A 20,562-nucleotide genomic window follows, 5' to 3' on the forward strand; every position below is an offset into this window, starting at 1 on the left:
ACAAGTCCCGCACCCCGGCAACGCCATGTCCGTTATTGGACTTTTCTGTTGAGCGGCAGTCGGTCCATTGGCTTGTAGGCGACGCCGCCTTTCGGGTAGGTGGTGTTTCGACAGAGCGGTCATTCAGTAAGTTTGCGTTTAGGTGACGCAGCTTTTCGGTTCATTGCCTTTTAGGCGTCCCGTCCTTTCGGTTAGTTTGCATTTAGGCGTCCCATCCTTTCAGTTAGTAGGCGTTTCGGCTTCAGACACTTTTGGTTTATTGGCGTTTCAGCCTCATTTCCATTCCATTCTTTGGCTTCGACTTCTTTGCTTTGGCTTCTCATCCGTCGGCGCCACGTCCGGGTACTTCTCCCTCTCCCACTCCCTTTCCCCTCTCTCCCCCCCTCTCCCCCCCTCTCCTCCCCTCTCCCCCCCTCTCTCCCCCCCTCTCTCCCCCCCTCCCTCCCCCCTCTCTCCCCCCTCTCTAGTATATGGGGATTGCTGATCAGCGTGGACTCAGTGGGCTAAAGGGCTTGTTTCCACGCTGTATCTCTAAATTAAACTAAACGCGATGCAACATAAGGAAACCCACTGGACTTGTTTTGGAAATGGAATCAATGAGTAGTGTAACTTTTTTTTAGAGATTTTAAGAACTGACGGGTAGGGAGATTGCTAATGCCAATCTAACAGGGGAGATAGAACATGAGTACATTTCCAGAACTAGAATTAGAATTAGATCCTTTATTTGTCATGTTAGTTCTGTGACTAAAGTGAGAGTTGGTGAAAACATTCAGCAGGTAAGGCAGCATCCGTGCATAGAGAAACAGAGTTAATGTTTCAGGTCAAAGACAGGAAGCAGAACATAACACTAGTCAGTTCTGACATCCCACCATGTTTCTATTAATGTTCCTGTGGAGTTCTTTGGTGTGTTTTACCATGTTGAAGACACATTATGACTGTTCGTAGTTATTATTGTGGTTCACCACAGAGCATTGACCCCATTTCGATCTGTATTTACTACAAATGCAAGGTCAGTCTTATTTTTGCATTTTTTCAGAATCATCCTTTTGAATAAATTGTTTTGTTTTAGTATCCACTATATATTTACTTGAGTATTGAACAATTTTCTATGCTGAGCAGTACTATATGTCACAGCAGAGGTCTTACACCTAGTGGGGAAATGGCTTTCCATATTCCACTGTTTTAGTTTGGAGATCAGCATGGAAACAGACCCTTCGGCCCACTAAGACCACTCTGATCATCATTCACCCGTTCACACTAGATGTATGTTATCCCACTTTTGCATCCACTCCCTACACCTTGGGGGCAATTTACAGAGGCCGATTAACCTAGGAACACACACATCTTTGAGATATGGGAGGAAATCAGAGCACCTGGAGGAACCAAACAGAGACAGCAGCTGAGGTCAGGATCGAACTTGAGTCTCTGGTGCTGTGAGGCAGTTGCTCGACCAGCTATGCCACGGTGTCACCCATTACGTGGTAGCATGATTGGCAAATGGGAGCAGATACAGGGCATGGGGGCTGGAGTGATGAACATGTAAAAGAGTTAGAGGGAAATAGGATGAGGAATGGGATTGGACTGGGAGCTGTCATGGATGGAGTGTCAATTGACTTCCTTCTGTGTCATCAGGAAAGTACTAAAATGTCAGGAAGTGCAGAATAGAGAAAGGAAATGTGACACTGGAGCAGAGAGTGCCTTCCAAAATGTCTTGCTTCAGGGACAATTACATAAAGCTATATTGCTACAAAATTGATTGCTGCATCTGGATATTTGCTTGTATTGATTAATAATTGCACATCAAATATTAATTTAAAGTATACAAAGCGATAATCTTTGTTTCATAAAGATATATGATTTATGTCGGGCTCTTTCCCTTTCTTTTTCATTTAAAAGAGAAAGAGAAGCAAGCACATAGGGTTCATGGTTCCTGCACAGCAGTGAACACACAGGGACCATGCTTTCCACACTCCTTTATGTACACAGAGACCTCACTTCCCACACTCTCTCTAACAAACAGGGACCCTGGTTCTCAGACTTTCTTTAACACACCAGGGCCCCATCTCGCTCACACGGCCTTTAACTCATAGAAGTGTTGGTCCCTGTGCTCTCTTGAACACATCTGGAACTTCAAGGTTTCAAGGTCAGTTTATTGTCACAGTGAAACTTGAGTTACCATACAGCCATATTAAGTGAAAAACAACAAGATACACAGCCACATTAAATAAAATTTAACATAAACAGCCACCACAGCGGCTCTGGTTCTCCTGGTCCAGCCAACCTGGTTCTCATGTTCTCTATAATACATTAGGCTATATTTACTACACTCCGCCAATAACTGGGAAACTGTAAACCATTGCACCATTATAAGTGAGCAATTGCATATTACAGTGTGTAGTTATTACAGTATAATATTATGCAATTATAATAGTATAACTGGGCAATTACAGCATCATACCAATGGACAATTATACCTTGATGATAGTAAAATTATAGTAAATAACGTATCGATATAAAGGTGGCAGTGGCAGTTAATACAGAAAGTTATAGAACTATTGATAAGTAACTGGAGGTCTATAATATACTATCGAATTATAATCTGGGACCCCAAAAGAACATGTAGCTCTTGCATTGTAGAAATGGGCAAATATCTACTCCATCTACTCCATCTATGCCTCTTATTATTTTATAATATCAGGTCACCCCTTAGCCTCCTATGCTCCAAGGAAGGTAAGCCCAGCCTGTCCAACCTCTCCCCATAACTAATGACCTTCAATCCAGGCTGCATCCTGGTGAATCTCTTCTGCACCGTCTCCAGTTGCCAACTGCTAAAATGCTGAGAGTTATATCCAAGTTCTGCATTTTTTTTCTATCCAGTTTGTCCTACCCATTGATTATATTTACCTGATTTCATTGGATAGCATGCAAAACATAACTTTTAACTGCAGCTGTACATGTGACAATAATAAACTTGAACCTAAACATCCTTCCCATAGTTTGGTACTTCACACAATATTCCAAGTGTGATTTAACCATTGTTTTGTAAATTTGCAAAATATCATCCCAACTTTTACATTCTATGTCCCGACCTATGAAGGCACGCATGTTTTTTTTCATGATACTATCTACGTGTGTGGCTATTTTCTGGATCCATGGATTTGCGAACTCCTATGTCATAGAGTCATAGACCCCTTGGCCCAACTTGCCCACACTGGTCAACGTGTCCCAGCTGCAACTTGTCCCACCTGCCTGCGCTTGGTCCATATCCCTCCATACCTGTCCTATCCATGTACCTGTCTAACTGTTTCATAAACGTCGGGATAATCCCAGCCTCAACTACCTCCTCTGTCAGCTTGTTCCATACACCCACCACCTTTGTCATCACCATTCCTTAGGACCCTAGCAGTGTTAGATGTTGGCAGGTAGGCAGGTTAGAGGTAGGCAGGTCCACACATTGTACCATGGGGTGATGCTGGGATCCTTAGTGTGGGTTATATATGTACATTAAGGACCTCGCCGTGAATGCAGCAGCTATAGTTAGTAGGTTTTCAGACGACACAAACGTTTATAGCGTGATTAATTATGAGGATACTTGTAGACTGGAATATTGTACACAGTTCTGGTCACCCGGCTACTGGAAAAAATGTCATTACATTGGAAATAATGTAGAAAGAATTTGTAGGAACGTTACCTCGTCTGGATGGTCTGCTCTATAAATAGGTTGATTAAGTTGGGACTCTTTACCCTGGAGTGTAAGAGATTGAGGAGTAGAGGTTTAGAAGATCATGAGGGGCATAGATAAGGCAAATAGTCACAATCTTTCTACCAGTATAGGGGAGTCTAAAACAAGAGGCCATAGGTTTAAGGTGAGAGGAGAAAGATTAAATAGGAACCTGAGGGTTAACTTTTCACACAGTGGGAGGTGAGTATATGGAATAAGCTGTCAGAGGAATTGTATAAGGTAGGTACAAAAACAACATTTAAAATACACTTTTAAGATACATGAAGGGATATGATGACCCAAGTGCAGATAAATGGGGCTACCTCAGATAGACATCCTGGTCAGCTTGGACGAGTTGGGCTGAAGGGCCTGTTTCTGTTCTGTATGACTCTATGAAATATTTGTACTGTAATAATGAATTGTTTAGCGGTAGGCTGTTAACAGTGCTGCATAAATCTGCAGGATCACTGCATAAGAAGTGGGCTTGGCGTCCAAGTTATATTCGGAATAGTGTGATCAACATCTCTAAGATCTTCTGAACTTTTATGTGTGTTTTCCTTTATATTGATTGATAAATAACCGTTCTTTCTTTCTGCAGGAACGAATGCACATGTGACTGGCTTTGCTGCCGTTGCCATGCAGGAGGGTGACTCCGATTTAATTGAAGTCCGTATCCCTGACCATCCCAGTGAGAGCAGCGTGGAGGTACTGGTCAACAAAGAAATTGTTACTTTCAATGAACAGAACTGGATGGATCTTAAAGGTGCGTTTTGTGTCAAATTGGTGGTGTTGATCTGAAATGACCCAATAAATTCCCGACTTTCCTGTGGTGCGTGCCCTTAGTCTGGTAGCAGCGGCTGAGAGATGGTCAATATTCTGACCTGATTCATGTTTCACCTCAAGCACACGACATAAAAGTCTATAAAGGAGCTTCAATGCAGTGCTGAGAGAGAACTTCATGGTTACAAATGCTGCCTTTACATTGAGATTTGGTTCAAGCGCCTGTCTTTTCTATTGGGCAGACATCAAAGATGCCAAGGCATTAACTCAGTGTACAGCAAGCGATGTCTCTATGTCCAATATCAATACCGAAATCAACGACCAGGAAATAGTCATCAGCGCATTGATTGTCCCAATTCACTGCCACCTTACTATGTCTATGATTAAAACTTAATGATTTGTGACGTGCTTTGTCTCCTACAGTGAGAGTGTAGGAGCCGGAGTTGGTCTAACCTGCCATTCAGTGTGATTTGCCACAAACCTCATCTCTTCTTTTACTGCAGATTTCCCCATAACCCTCAATTCCCTAATCTTCCAAAAAATAATTATCTACCTCTTCTTTGAATACCCTGAATGATCGACCCTCACAAACCCCTCTTTTTACTTTAGTTTAGAGATACACTGCGGAAATGGGCCCTTCGGCCCACCGAGTCCGCATCGACCATCCATCCCCACACATTAACACTATCCTACACACACTAGGGACAATTCACAATGATACCAAGCGAATTAACCTACAAACCTTTATGTCTATGGAGTGTGGGAGAAAACCAAAGAAACATAGAAACATATAAACATAGAATATAGGTGCAGGAGGAGGCCATTCAGCCCTTCGAGCCAGCACCGCCATTCGTTGTGATCATGGCTGATCGTCCCCAATCAATAACCCGTGCCTGCCTTCTCCCCATATCCCTTGACTCCACTAGCCCCTAGAGCTCTATCTAACTCTCTCTTAAATCCATCCATTGATTTGGCCTCCACTGCCCTCTGTGGCAGGGAATTCCACAAATTCACAACTCTCTGGGTGAAACATTTTTTTCTCACCTCAGTCTTGAATGGCCTCCCCTTTATTCTAAGACTGTGGCCCCTGGTTCTGGAAGATACAAGCTCCGTATAGACAACACCTTTAGTCAGGATCAAACCTGAGTTCTCCGGCACTGTAAGGCAGCAACTGCGCCACCGTGCCAACCTCCTAATCAAAGAATTCCCATAATTCACCAGCTTCTGCCAGTAGGTAGCTCCTATACATAAAAACTATATTTCATCTTCAAAAGTCGAGGAGAGAGGAGGCGAGTAGTCATTTTCAGAAAGTATTATTGAAAAATTGGCAAGAGTTGAGGGAAAGAGCTGGTTTTGATTGAAGATAAGCTATCCAAGTAAAAACAGGACATTGAAAAAGCCGACTTTTGACTAGGTGATGAAGAGACAATCAAAGAATGGGAAGGTTTAGCATATTGCGAGCGAGACTGTGAGGGCAAGGCTATGTTGCTTCAAGAGGCTTTGGTGAGGGTGCTGAGATAAAGGTGAGGGCAGGTTAAGGTGCAGTCTGCATAATTCTTCCAAGGTGTTTGGTGTCATTGGGATGGCAGGTTGGTGATTGGAATGCTCCTCCTGCAGGATACAGGAAGTCAGGGGGATTTCAAGTGCCTCTGGGGACTGCACCTGCAGTAAGTGTGTTCAGCTCAGGATTATCCGGGGTGTAACACTGTCGTAGATCGGAGTTACAGTGAGGTGGTCATGCCTAAGGTACCGGCAGGAAAGGGAGTAGGCAGAAAGTGCAGGTATGGATGCTGTTGTGGGGAGGACGGGCTGGAGGGAGCAGCAGTCGTGGTTGGATCTGTGATGTCAGGTCTGACTGTGTGGCATTGTCGGGAAGGGAAAAGTCGGACAAAGCCGTCACAATAAGAGACCTCGAGGGACAGACAGCATCTCTGGAGAGAAGGAATGTGTGACGTTTTGAGTATGAATATTGATTTCTCTAACTTCACGTAACCCTTCCCCTCCCCCACCCTAGTTCTCTAACTAACGTGTCCCATCTACACCAGTCCCAACTGGGAACTGTCTGATCCATGTGTGTGCAATATTTATGAACAGCTGGCAAATTATTATTTTCTGTGCCATCAGCTGGTCAGTGATGAGTGGACACACTGCAGGTTTAATTTCCCGAGGGGCTCAATATTTATATACAGTAAATGACCCAGAATTACAGAGATGATAAAATGATTTATACAATTCCTCCTCAAGAGACCTCAAGATATCTCAACGCAGCCTCCAGTCAATGACATGCTTTGTAAAATGTAGACCCTGTTGGATATTTGCTCCCACACAGAAAGCTACCACAAACAACAATGCTCCTCACACTCTCGAACAAAGTAAAACTGAAAATAGAATTCAAGTAACCCTTGCTTTACCTCTCTCCCACCTCCCCTACACTAGTTCTCCACTGTCCTCCTGATTAATGTTATGGGTTGTATGCCTCCTTGTCACTTTGCCCTCATCCAGCAGTAAACCATTCTTTATTTCCTTGGACATTGTCTGCTTTGATCTGTTCTTTTCACACCTTCCATGTTCTTTGTACTCTTCCATATCTTGTTTCCTCTCCCCTGACTTAAGGGCCGGTCCCACTTATGCGACCGTGGCTCGCAAATTACGTGACCTCGTGGTCGCTTGAGACGTACGGGCACCGTATGGCCGCGCGGGGCCGGTCCCACTTAGAAGCGCGGAGTTGTGCGGGGCTGGTCCCGATATCACACGGAGCTCCAAAATTCTGGCAGTGGCCAAAATCTTCGAGCGCCAACGGCCTGTCGGCACGCAGGCGCATTGTGGTCGTACGCAGCGTCTTGACGTTGTACACAGCGTCTTGACGGCGTATGCCTAACGCGTGGCGTTGCGCAATGATGTCACCGCCTGGCGTGGCGTTGCGTGATGCAAATGACGTCACGCACGAACATAGCACGAATTTGGCGCGTACTTGGCGCGTACTTAGCTCGTACTTAGCGCGAACTTCGCGTGAACTCCGCTTTCGTTTGGTCGTGCCAAACGCACACAATCGCATGCAAACGGGACAGGCCCAGGGTCCTGAAGGAAACATCACCCATTTCTTCTCCACAGAGATGCTGCTTGGCCCGCTGAGTTACTACAGCATTTTGTGTCTATCTTCGGTGTAAACCAGCATCTGCAGTTCCTTCCTACACATGATAGGAGACCTGTTAGTCTGGGGCACAGACAGGAGATTCTGTGGCAGCAAATGAGACTCCATGATGGTGTGCTGCCTCCCTGATGCCAGGGTCCAGGACATCTCTGAATGGTTGCAGAACAATCTCAAGGGAAAGGACGAGCAGATGGAAGTCATTGTCCACATTGATACAAATAATGTAGGTAGGAAAAGGGATGAGGCCCTGCAAAGTGAATAGAGGGAATTAGACAGCAGATTAAAACGCAGGACCTTGAGGGTAGTAATCTTCAGATACTCCCGGTGCCATGTGTTAATGAGTGTAGGAATGGGAAGATGGTGCAGATGAATGTGTGGCTCAAGAGTTGGTGCAGGGGGCAGGGATTCAGCTCATTAGACCATTGGGATCTATTCTGGGGCAGAGGTAACCTTTTCAAGAGAGACGAGTTGCATCTAAACTGGAGTGGGAACAATATACAGGCTGGGAGGTTCACTAATGCTTCTTGGGATGGTTTAAACTCGAGAGGCAGGGAGAAACGAAACAGAGAAGTATGTCAGAAATTGGAAGGAGTGATAGGAAGATAGCTGTAAGGAGCAGTAAATCTCAAAGGAAGGACAGGCAAGATGATCCAGGTGAAGGAAGATGGTCGTGCTAAGGGACTGAGTGTTTATTTCATGGCAAGTTGTGTTGTGGAGAAAGCAGATAAACCTAGAGCCTGGATTACTTTGAACACTATGTTGCTGTGGCCACTGTATAAAAGTGGTTGTGAGAGGGATACAACTGGCAGCTCTATGTTCCAGGTTTCGATGTCTCAGATGTGATCAAGAGGGAGGCTAAAGAGGTGGAGGAGTTGCACTACTAATCAGCGAGACTATCATAGCGGCACTCAGAGAGGGCATACTGGAGGGTACATCCACTCGGGTGATATGTGTTGTGCTTAGAAATAAGAAAGGTGCAAGCACTCTAATGGGATTGTCCTAAAGAGCCCCAATAGCAAGCGGGAGATATGAACAGATATGTAGACAGATTACCGAAAGATGCCAAAGCAACAGGGTTGTCTTCAACTTTAACTTCCCCAATATAGACTGGGATATGCTCTGTGCAAAAAACCTAGATGAGGCAGAATTTGTGAGGTCTATTTAAGAGAGTTTCTTGAAACAATATGTTGATATACCAACCAGAGAATGGAAAATACTCGATCTTGAGTTGGGAATTGAGCCTGGCCATGTGATTTTACAGCTGTATTCACCAAGGAGAGGGACATGGAGGATAGTGACCTTAGTGTGGAGAATACTAATATGCAATAGCATTATGAGATTAAGGAGGAAGAGATGTTGAGGCTCGTGAAGAGCATTAACACAGATAAATCCCCAAAAACCTGATGGGATTTTCCCTGGTTATTGAATGAGGCAAGAGTGGAGATTGCAGGAGCCTTAAGAAAATGTTCTGGGTCTTCTCGAGTTACAAACAAGGTCCGGAGGACTGGAATGGTGTTTCTTCTTTTAAGAAGCGAAGTAGAGAGAATCCAGGGAATTGAGGTCGGTAAGCCTCACGTCAGTCGTAGGGAGTAATTGGCAAGGATTTGTCAGGATAAAATTTACTTCCATTTGGAATAGTGTTAATTAGTGACACTTGCAATAGCATTGTATATGGAAGGTCGTTGATCGATTTTTTTGAGGAGGTGATCGATGATGGTAGAACATTGGATGTTATCAACATCGATTTTAGTAAAGCTTTTGACAAAGTCCCCCATGGTAGGCTGACGCAGAAGATTAAGACGCATGGGATTGGTCGCATAGATTCAGAACAGGCTTATGATAGAAGACAGAGGGTTGTGGTGGAAGGACAATATTCATGCTGGAGGTCTGTGACCAGTGGAGTTCCACAGGGATCTGTGCTGGGACCTCTGCTGTTTGTAATATATATAAATGATATATTGGTATGAGTGCAGGCAGGTGGGACTAAGGGAAAAAAATTGTTCGGCACGGACTTGTAGGGCCGAGATGGCCTGTTTCCGTGTTGTAATTGTTATATGGTTATATGGTTAAATGACTTGGACGTAAACGTAGATAGGTCGGTTAGTAAGTTTACAGATGACACCAAAATTGTTGAGGTCACGGACCATGTAGAAGTCTGTTAAGGTGTAGCCATGTACAATTATCAACTGAGCAGAGAAATGGGTGATGGAGTTTAATCTGAGCAAGTGTGAGGTGTTGCACTCTGGGAGGTCAAATGTGAGGGGGAAATGTACACTGATGTACAGAAGGATCTTGTAGTCCAAGTCCATAGCTCCCTGAAAGTGGCAACACAAGTAGAGAGGATGACAAAGAAGGCATATGGCATGCTTGCTTTCAGAAGTCAGGGTGTTGAGTACAAGAGTCAGGAAGTCATGATGCAGCTCTGTAGAACATTGGTTAGACAACATTTGGAGTTTTGTGTGCAGTTCCAGTCGTCCTATTACAGGATGGATGTGGAGGCTTTAGAAAGTGTGGAGACGTGGTTTACCAGAATGATGCCTGGATTAGCGTATATTAGCTACAGGGATGTTGGCCAGACTTGCATTGTTTTCTCTAGAATGCCTGAGATGGCGGGGAGACCTGATAGAAGTCTATAAAATTATGAGGGGCATCGATAGGGGAGATAGTCAGAACCTATTCCCAGGATAGAAATATCGATTATTAGCGGGCATAGCTTAAAGGTGTGAGGGGAAAAGTTTAAAGGAGATATGCGGAGTGTCTTTTTGCACAATGGGTGGAGGGTACCTGAAAAACTCTGCCATGGTAGTGATTGAGCCAGATACAATCGTGGCATTTAAGAAACATTTAGATAGGTACATGGATATGCATGGAAAGGAAGGATACAGTCAAGTGCAGGGAGAGGGCAATGTTTGATCTAGTTTTAGGAAATTGGGAGGGGAAAGTGGATGAAGTGTTTGTGGATGAGCCATTTGGGACCAGCAACCACTGCTCTATTAGGTTTAAGATATTTATGGATAGAGACAGGGCAGGCCCAAGAGTTAAAATTCTAAATCGGGGTAAGGCCAACTTTGAGGGTTTTGGACAGGAACTCGTTAATGTTGATTGGAGCAGGTTGTTTGAAGGAAAAGGAACATCCCAAAAATGCGATGTTTTTAAAAGTGTGCTGACAGGGCCCAGTATTGAATTGAATAGAATTCCTTTATTGTCATTCAGACCTTACGGTCTGAACGAAATTTCATGCCTGCATACATACAATCATACAATAATAAACAACACTAAACACAAATTAACATCCACCACAGTGTATCCTCCAAGCACCTCCTCACTGTGGTGGAGGCAAAAATCTTAGGGCTGCAGTCTCTTCCCTCCTCTTCTCCCTCTGCGCTGAGGCGATTCCCCACCGGGCGATGGCACAATCAGTCCCGCGGCTCACCGAACCCCGCAAACGGGCCGGCTCAAACACCACGGCCCGGGGTGGTCGAAGCTGCCGCCCTCCAGTCCAGCGGTCGCAGCCGCTGGCCCGCGGCTCAACCCCGGACTCGGGTCATAGCCGCCAGAACGCCGTCCCAGCCACCGGAGCACCGTTCCAGCCCCGAGCCGGATCGCCCTCACGTGAGTGCCGTTCCTCCCTCGAGCTGGGCCACCCCGATGGGAGCGCCATACCTCCCTCGAGCTGGGCCGCTCCGACGGGAGCGCCATACCTCCCTCGAGCTGGGCCGCTCCGACGGGAGTGCCGTACCTCCCTCGAGCTGGGCCGCTCCGACGGGAGTGCCGTTCCTCCCTCGAGCTGGGCCGCTCCGACGGGAGTGCCGTTCCTCCCTCGAGCTGGGCCGCTCCGACGGGAGCGCCATTCCACCTCGGGCTGGGCCGCTCCGACGGGAGCGCCACAGCCCCTCACGGGAGAGTCTCAGCCCCTCGCCAGGCCGCCCTCACGGGAGCATCACAGCCCCTCACGGGAGCGCCGTTCCAGCCCCGAGCTGGGCCGCCCTCACGGGAGCGAGCCCAGGGTGAGTCCTGACTGGCTGCCTCCGGAGTCTCGAGGTCACCAGCTCCGCCATTAGGCCTCAGCACAGACGGAGGCTGAGAAGGGGGATACGACAAAAAAGTCGTATTCCCCCGAAGGGAGAGACAGCAAGCCCCGTTTCAACCCCCCCCCCCCCACATAAACACAACCTAAAAACCAAAAACTTAACTAGACAAAACGAAAAAAAACAACACAAAAAAGTAAAGACAAACGGACTGCAGGCGAGCCGCAGTCGTTCACCAGCGCCGCCACTTCCAGTAGATGCATGTTCTGTGAGAGTGAAGGGCCAAGGGCGTAAGAAAGCTTGAATGACGAGAGAAATTTAGGCTCTGGTCAAGAGTAAAAAGAGAACAGGAGATAGCTCTGACAGGTAATATTACGGATAATCCCAGCGCATCTAGAAGATGTATATTTTTCACACTGATGTCTGGCTCAGCCGGTGACATCTAGGAATAGACTGGGTGACAACCAAGAATAGTTTGGTGACTACTGGAGAGGCAGTTGACGGCAGGGAAAGACGGCACCCGGGACAGCCTGGGTTAGCACCCCAGTCTGTGTCTTTCGTGAGAAAAACACCCAATAAAGCTACGGAAAGACCTAATGAATCACCATAACCTAAATATCCATCAGGCGAGAATGAAATGCTCGGAGAAGGAGAAAGAGGTGCAGCGCACAGGCCTTGAACCTGGTGAGACGCAGGAGGAGCCCGGCCAGGACTCACCCCACAGAGCCCAGTCCCTCCACGCACTAGAGTCTCCCAACCCCTGCAGAGTAGTTATTAAGATGGCTGATCCGTGAGCGGTTGCTGCTGGGACACAAGTCGGGGCCTGATCAACTGGGTCGCCTGGGCGAGGGTGTCTGACGTTGTGAGACCCGAAACACCTGATGACCCCAGATCACATCACTGAGGATGCGTCCCAGCGCATCGAGAAGATGTATATTTTTCATACTGTACATTAAGGAAAAAAGGGTAATCAGAGAGAGAATGGACCCCAAACATAAACACAAAAAGCTGGAGTAACTCTGCGGGTCAGGCAGCATCTCTGGAGAATAGGTGACATTTCGGGTTGAGACAATCTCTTCAGACTAGGTGTCAGGGGAGTGGGAAACTAGAGGTATGACAAGGTTCAGAACAAATCAGAGCTGGCACCGATGACCAAGGGAAGTTGGAGCCCACAACTCCCACTCCCATTCCTGCACTAACCTTTCTAACCAGGGCCTCCTCCACTGTCAGACTGAGGCTTAACACAAATTGGAGGAACAGCACCTCATATTTCGCTTTGGCAGCTTATACCCCAGAGTTATGAATATTGATTTTTCTAATTTCAGGTAACCCTTGCTTTTCCTCTCTCTCTCTGCTCCTCAGCCATCCTAGTCATCCTGTTAGTTCCATTGTTTTAATTTGCATATCCCTTTGTTATCACCTCTTCCACAGCCAACAATAGACTATTGTGGGCTCTACGTTTCCTTGGGTATCGGTGCAGGCTCTGATTTGTTCTGAACCGTTTCATACTTCCAGTTACTGCAGCATTTTATGTCTATCTTCGGGGAGAGAAAGCCGGGAATTATAGACCAGTTAGCCTGGCATCAGTGGTGGGGAAGATCCTGGAGACGTTTATCAAAGATGTAATAGCGGCACATTTGGATAACAGTAACAGGATCGGTCCATGTCAGCATGGATTTACGAAGGGGAAATCATGCTTGACAAATCTTCTGGAATTTTTTGATGATGTAAAATGGGCAAGGGAGAGCCAGTGGAGGTAGTGCACCTGGACTTTCAGAAAGCCTTTGATAAGGTTCCACACAGGAGATTAGTGGGCAAAATTAGTGCACATGGTATTGGGGGTAGAGTACTGACATGGATAGAAAATTGGTTGGCAGACAATAAACAAAGATTTGGGGTTAACGGGTTACTTTCAGAATGGCCGGCAGTGACGAGTGGAGTGCAGCAAGGCTCGGTGCTGGGACCCCAACTATTTACAATATACATTGATGATTTAGATGAAGGAATTAAAAGTAACATGAGCAAATTTGCAGATGACACAAAGCTGAGTGGCAGTGTGAACTGTGAAGAGAATGCTATGAGGATGCAGGGTCACTGTGACTGTTTGGGTGAGTGGTCGGATACATGGCAGATATAATGTGGATAATTGTGAGGTTATCCACTTTGGAGGCAAGAACGGGAAGGCAGATTATTATCTGAATGGTGTCAGGTTAGGAAAAGGGGAAGTACAATGAGACCTGGGTGCCTAGTACATTAGTCACTGAAACAGGTGCAACAGGCAGTGAAGAAAGCTAATAGCATGTTGGCCTTCATAATGAGAGGAATTGAGTATACGAGCAAAGAGGTCCTGAAGTTGTACAGTGTCCTGGTGAGGCCACACCTTGCGTATTGTGTGCAGTTTTGGTCTCCAAATTTGAGGAAGGACATTCTTGCTATTGAGGGAGTGCACCGTAGGTTCTCAAGGTTAATTCCCGGGATGGTGGGACTGGCATATGATGAAAGAATGGAGCGACTGGGCTTGTACACTCTGGAGTTTAGGAGGATGAGAGGGCATCTTATTGAAACATATAAGATTGTTAAGGGATTGGGCATGCTAGATGCAGGAAACATGTTCCCGGTGTTGGGGGAGTCCAGAACCAGGGGCCACAGTTTAAGAATAAGGGGTAAGCCATTTAGAACTGAGTTGAGGAAAAACTTTTCACACAGAGAGTTGTGAATTTGTGGAATTTTCTGCCTCAGAAGGCAGTGAAGGCCGATTCACAGTTCGGCCATTCATGATGCATTCAAAAGAGAGTTAAATAGAGCTCTTTGGGCTAGCTGTATCAAGGGGTGTTGAGGAGAGGGCAGGAATGGGGTACTGATTTTAGATGATCAGTCCTGATCACAGTGAATGGCGGTGCTGGCTCGAAGGGCCGAATGTCTATGTATCTATGTAAACCAGCATCTGCAGTTCCTCCCTAAGGAGAATGGGGCACCTCAGGAATCAAAATGGTCAACTCTGTGTGGAGCCACAGGAGATGGGCACGATCCTTAATGAGTATTTCTCCTCTGCTTCTACCATGGAGAAAAACACGAAGACCAGGGAACTTGGGACAGTCAATGAAGTATGAAGATAGACAAATCTCCTGGGCCTGGACAGATATATCCGAGCATGCTGTGGGGATGACACTAAAATGGGTGGCATTGGAGTTAGTGAAGATGGTTATCAAATATTGCAGCAGGACCTTGATCAGGTGGGCTGAGGAATGGTTGATGGAGTCTAACACAGAAGTTTGAGTAGTCAAACCAGGGCTAGATCTGCACAGTGAATGGCAGGGTTCTGGGGAGGGTTGGGCAGCAGAGGGATCTTGGCGTGTAGGTACAAAGTTCCTTGAAAGTGGCGTCATGTAGATAGGGAGGTCAAGAAGGCTTTCAGCACATTGACCTTCAGTCAGCGTATAGAGTATAGAAGTTGGGAGATCATGTTTCAGTGGTACAAGACATTGATGAGGCCACATTTGAGGATTGTGTTTGGTTTTGGTCACCTTGTTTTCAGAAAGATGTCGTTAAGCTGGAAAGGGTGCAGCATATATTTCCAAGGATGGTGCCTGGACTCGAGGGCCTGAGCTATAGGAAGAGGTTGAGCAGGTTAGGACTATATTCGTTGGAGTGCAGGAGGATGAGGCTGATCTTGTATATGTGTACAAGATCATGAAGGGACTAGATCGGGTAAATGCACAGAGTCTTTTACCCAGAGTAGGGGAATTGAGAACCAGAGGACATAGGTTTTAGGTGATGGGGGAAAGGTTTAATAGGACCCTGAGAGGCAACCAATAGGACCTCTGTAGGGGGCGCTGCTCTGGCAGCAGCCATGTCATGCAGCTCGTCATTTTTTAACCTTTTTTAATTTTTTTAGTATGTTTTAAAGTCTGTATTTAATGTTTCTTTGTGTGTTTTATGTGGGGGGTGGTGTGGGGGGGTGAGGGGGAACCGCTTCGGTCTCCTCCTCCGCGGAGAGGCGAGTTTTTCCAGGTCGCCTCCCCCGTGGCCTAACATCAAGGATCGACGCGGCCTTTCCCGAAGACGCGCCCGGGGCTTCAGCGGCGGGCGCAGCGTGGACTCTTGGCGTGGAGTGGGTGAGCCCTCGCTGGGGCTCGCTAGAGGGGAGCACTCCATTTCGCTGACCCGGGGCAGCCGGCAGCCTGAAGCCGCGGTCTGCAGAGCTCCAGCTGGTACGGCGTCTACAGCCCGGGATCTCACGTTGGGGACCCGGGGGAAGAAGAAGCCATCACTGCCGGCCCGCGGCCGACTTCTACCGCGGGTCCGGCATGGACTTACCATCACCCCTGGAGGGGAGCTTCGACCGCCGGCCCTGCAGTCTACGGTGCTTCTGGCTGCGGCGGGGACTTTAAATCTTGACCGCCGGCCTGCGGCCTACAACAACTTAAAGCCGCGGTCTCCGGTGAGGAAGAGCCGATCCTGGACTGACTCTGGACTCTGGTCCTGACCACGGGGGGGAAATGGAGGAGGACTGGCCAAATTTTGTGCCTTCCACCACAGTGATGAATGCTGTGGTGGATGTTTGTGTTACAGTTTTATTGTGGTTGTGTGTTCTTTATTATTGTATCGCTGCAGACAACCCAAATTTCCACCAGCCTGGCTGTGTGGCAATAAATTATATCTAATCTAATCTAACCTTTTTACACAAAGTGTGGTAAGTATTATGAACGAGCTGCCCGAGGAGGCAGTTACTATCTCAACGTTGAAGAAGCATTTAGACAAGTACATCGATGGAATAGGGTTAGAGGGATGTGAGCCAAATACAGGCATGTGGGTGACTGTGACTCTGTGACTCTGTGTCTCTGTGACTCTGTGTCTCTGTGACTGTGACTCTGTGACTCTGTGTCTCTGTGTCTCTGTGACTCTGTGTCTCTGTGACTCTGTGTCTCTGTGTCTCTGTGACTCTGTGACTCTGTCTCTGTGTCTCTGTGTCTCTGTGTCTCTGTGTCTCTGTGTCTCTGTGACTCTGTGTCTCTGTGACTCTGTGTCTCTGTGACTGTGACTCTGTGACTCTGTCTCTGTGTCTCTGTGTCTCTGTGTCTCTGTGTCTCTGTGTCTCTGTGTCTCTGTGACTCTGTGACTCTGTGTCTCTGTGTCTCTGTGACTCTGTGACTCTGTGACTCTGTGACTCTGTCTCTGTGACTCTGTGACTCTGTGACTCTGTGTCTCTGTGACTGTGTCTCTGTGTCTCTGTGACTGTGACTCTGTGACTCTGTCTCTGTGACTCTGTGACTCTGTGACTCTGTGTCTGTGTCTCTGTCTCTCTGTCTCTGTGTCTCTGTGTCTCTGTGACTCTGTGACTCTGTGACTCTGTGTCTCTGTGTCTCTGTGACTGTGACTCTGTGACTCTGTCTCTGTGACTCTGTGACTCTGTGACTGTGTCTGTGTCTCTGTGTCTCTGTCTCTCTGTCTCTGTGTCTCTGTGACTCTGTGACTCTGTGTCTCTGTGTCTCTGTGTCTCTGTGTCTCTGTGTCTCTGTGTGACTGTGACTCTGTGACTCTGTCTCTGTGTCTCTGTGTCTCTGTGTCTCTGTGACTGTGACTCTGTGACTCTGTCTCTGTGTGTCTGTGTCTCTGTGTCTCTGTGACTCTGTGTCTCTGTGTCTCTGTGTCTCTGTGTCTCTGTGTCTCTGTGTCTCTGTGTCTCTGTGTCTCTGTGTCTCTGTGTCTCCGTGTCTCCGTGTCTCCGTGTCTCCGTGTCTCTGTGACTGTGACTCTGTGACTCTGTCTCTGTGTCTCTGTGTCTCTGTGTCTCTGTGTCTCTGTGTCTCTGTGTCTCTGTGTCTCTGTGTCTCTGTGTCTCTGTCTCTGTGACTCTGTGACTCTGTGACTCTGTGTCTCTGTGTCTCTGTGTCTCTGTGTCTCTGTGACTCTGTGTCTCTGTGTCTCTGTGTCTCTGTCTCTGTGACTCTGTGACTCTGTGACTCTGTGACTCTGTGTCTCTGTGTCTCTGTGTCTCTGTGTCTCTGTGTCTCTGTGACTCTGTGTCTCTGTGACTCTGTGACTCTGTCTCTGACACTCTGTGTCTCTGTGTCTCTGTGTCTCTGTGTCTCTGTGACTCTGTGACTCTGTCTCTGACTCTGTGACTCTGTGTCTCTGTGTCTCTGTGTCTCTGTGACTGTGACTCTGTGACTCTGTCTCTGTGTCTCTGTGTCTCTGTGTCTCTGTGTCTCTGTGTCTCTGTGTCTCTGTGTCTCTGTGACTCTGTGACTCTGTGACTCTGTGTCTCTGTGTCTCTGTGACTGTGACTCTGTGACTCTGTCTCTGTGACTCTGTGACTCTGTGACTGTGTCTGTGTCTCTGTGTCTCTGTCTCTCTGTCTCTGTGTCTCTGTGTCTCTGTGACTCTGTGACTCTGTGACTCTGTGTCTCTGTGTCTCTGTGTCTCTGTGTCTCTGTGTCTCTGTGTCTCTGTGTGACTGTGACTCTGTGACTCTGTCTCTGTGTCTCTGTGTCTCTGTGTCTCTGTGTCTCTGTGTCTCTGTGACTGTGACTCTGTGACTCTGTCTCTGTGACTCTGTGTCTGTGTCTCTGTGTCTCTGTGTCTCTGTGACTCTGTGTCTCTGTGTCTCTGTGTCTCTGTGTCTCTGTGTCTCTGTGTCTCTGTGTCTCCGTGTCTCCGTGTCTCTGTGTCTCTGTGACTGTGACTCTGTGACTCTGTGTCTCTGTGTCTCTGTGTCTCTGTGTCTCTGTGTCTCTGTGTCTCTGTGTCTCTGTGTCTCTGTCTCTGTGACTCTGTGACTCTGTGACTCTGTGTCTCTGTGTCTCTGTGTCTCTGTGTCTCTGTGACTCTGTGTCTCTGTGTCTCTGTGTCTCTGTCTCTGTGACTCTGTGACTCTGTGACTCTGTGACTCTGTGTCTCTGTGTCTCTGTGTCTCTGTGTCTCTGTGTCTCTGTGTCTCTGTGACTCTGTGTCTCTGTGTCTCTGTGACTCTGTGACTCTGTCTCTGACACTCTGTGTCTCTGTGTCTCTGTGTCTCTGTGTCTTTGTGTCTCTGTGTCTCTGTGTCTCTGTGACTCTGTGACTCTGTCTCTGACTCTGTGACTCTGTGTCTCTGTGTCTCTGTGTCTCTGTGTCTCTGTGACTGTGACTCTGTGACTCTGTCTCTGTGTCTCTGTGTCTCTGTGTCTCTGTGTCTCTGTGTCTCTGTGTCTCTGTGTCTCTGTGTCTCTGTGACTCTGTCTCTGACTCTGTGACTCTGTGTCTCTGTGTCTCTGTGTCTCTGTGTCTGTGTCTCTGTGTCTCTGTGTCTCTGTGTCTCTGTGACTCTGTGTCTCTGTGTCTCTGTGACTCTGTGACTCTGTGTCTCTGTGTCTCTGTGACTCTGTGTCTCTGTGTCTCTGTGTCTCTGTGTCTCTGTGACTCTGTGACTCTGTGACTCTGTGACTCTGTGACTCTGTGACTCTGCGACTCTGCGTCTCTGTGACTGTGTCTCTGTGACTCTGTGTCTCTGTGACTGTGTGTCTCTGTGACTGTCTCTGTGTCTCTGTGACTGTGTCTCTGTGTCTCTGTGACTCTGTGACTCTGTGACTCTGTGACTCTGTGACTCTGTGACTCTGTGACTCTGTGACTGTGACTCTGTGACTCTGGGAGATCGCCTTGGCATCATGTTCGACACGGACATTTTGGGCCAAAGGATCTGTCCTTGTGCTGCCCTGTTCTATGTTGCTGAAGACATTATATACATGTTTATCGGAGTTTGATGTGACCCTTAGTTCAGGTGGGTGAACTATGTGACTAATGTATGATATCAAAAGGCATGTATTTGACTGATTCTCCTCCTCTAGGGGTTTTCCTCTACTCGCCCATCGTGCATCATGTTACCACCATGTTTCCCTCTGGAGCTGGCGTGGAAGCACGAGCCAGGGGCACAATATTGAGCATCACTATCCTGTTGCCGGAGACGTTTATGAACCGGACGGAGGGTCTGTTTGGAGTGATGAACAACGACCCGAATGATGACTTCACATTCAGAAACGGATCAACTCTCCCAACCGACACAAGTCAGGAGATGCTCTTTGAACTCGGTGCCAGCTGTAAGTAGAATCCTTCCCAAGGCACTGCCTCTCTCATACAATCTGCACATTGAAACTTGGACCAATCTCAGTCCAGGTTAAGTTTTCTGATGAGTACTGAGCAAAACAGGTCAATGAGTATTTGCTTCTTCACTCTGTGATGCTCTTGTCTCCCAAAGCCATCTCCCATCCCTTCCTCTTGTCCACCAAGAGAAGCTATCCCTAAAATTCCTGGTGTCCCTTCACTTGATTCCAATCGTTTTCCCTTGCAACTCTTCTCACGGTTTTTCATATCCATGAAAGCTATCACTTGTTCCCTGGCTTTTTTTTGCCAGCAAACAACTTACTACCTAATTCCTCCTCCTGTTCCTGCACATACTGGTAGTCTTTGCTATAACATGTGTTTCTAATGCAAATTGGATATAAAGGTGATTGATGTATTTGGAAATTCTATTTGTATTATGTGGGTCAAATTGGTTTTATCGCGGACCATTTAAAAGTCAGTTTGGAAATTGAAGAGCAGACAGGAGGCTGGCTTGTTCAGAAAAAAACTGTATTGGGGAAAAGAAGTATAAAAACGCAAACCTTCAGATTTAGGGGCAGTTTCTTCCCAGCTGTTATCAGAGAACTGAACCATCCTACCAAAAATAAAGTCCTGAACTACCTCATTGGTGACACTTGGACAATCTATGATCTGACTTTACTTGCTTTATCTTGATCCAAATGCTATTCCCTTCATTATGTATCTGTACAATGTGAATGGCTCAATTGTAATCATGTAATATTAAACAAAGACATAAAAAATAGGTGCAGGAGTAGGCCATTCAG

At 47.0% G+C, this 20,562-nt stretch overlaps 1 protein-coding gene across 2 annotated transcripts in view; it reads left to right on the forward strand.

The window, feature by feature from the left end:
- The window catches only part of susd2 (sushi domain containing 2), a 144,610-nt gene that overhangs the window by 90,127 nt on the left and 33,921 nt on the right, over positions 1-20,562 (forward strand). For both annotated transcript variants that reach the window (XM_033043090.1, XM_033043089.1), the window contains exons 11-12: positions 4,320-4,484; positions 19,507-19,755. In XM_033043090.1, the coding sequence (XP_032898981.1) occupies positions 4,320-4,484; positions 19,507-19,755 (414 nt within the window). The remainder of the gene's footprint in view (positions 1-4,319; positions 4,485-19,506; positions 19,756-20,562) is intronic.

The sequence above is a fragment of the Amblyraja radiata genome, chromosome 25, assembly GCF_010909765.2.
Source record: "Amblyraja radiata isolate CabotCenter1 chromosome 25, sAmbRad1.1.pri, whole genome shotgun sequence".
NCBI lineage: Eukaryota > Metazoa > Chordata > Chondrichthyes > Rajiformes > Rajidae > Amblyraja > Amblyraja radiata.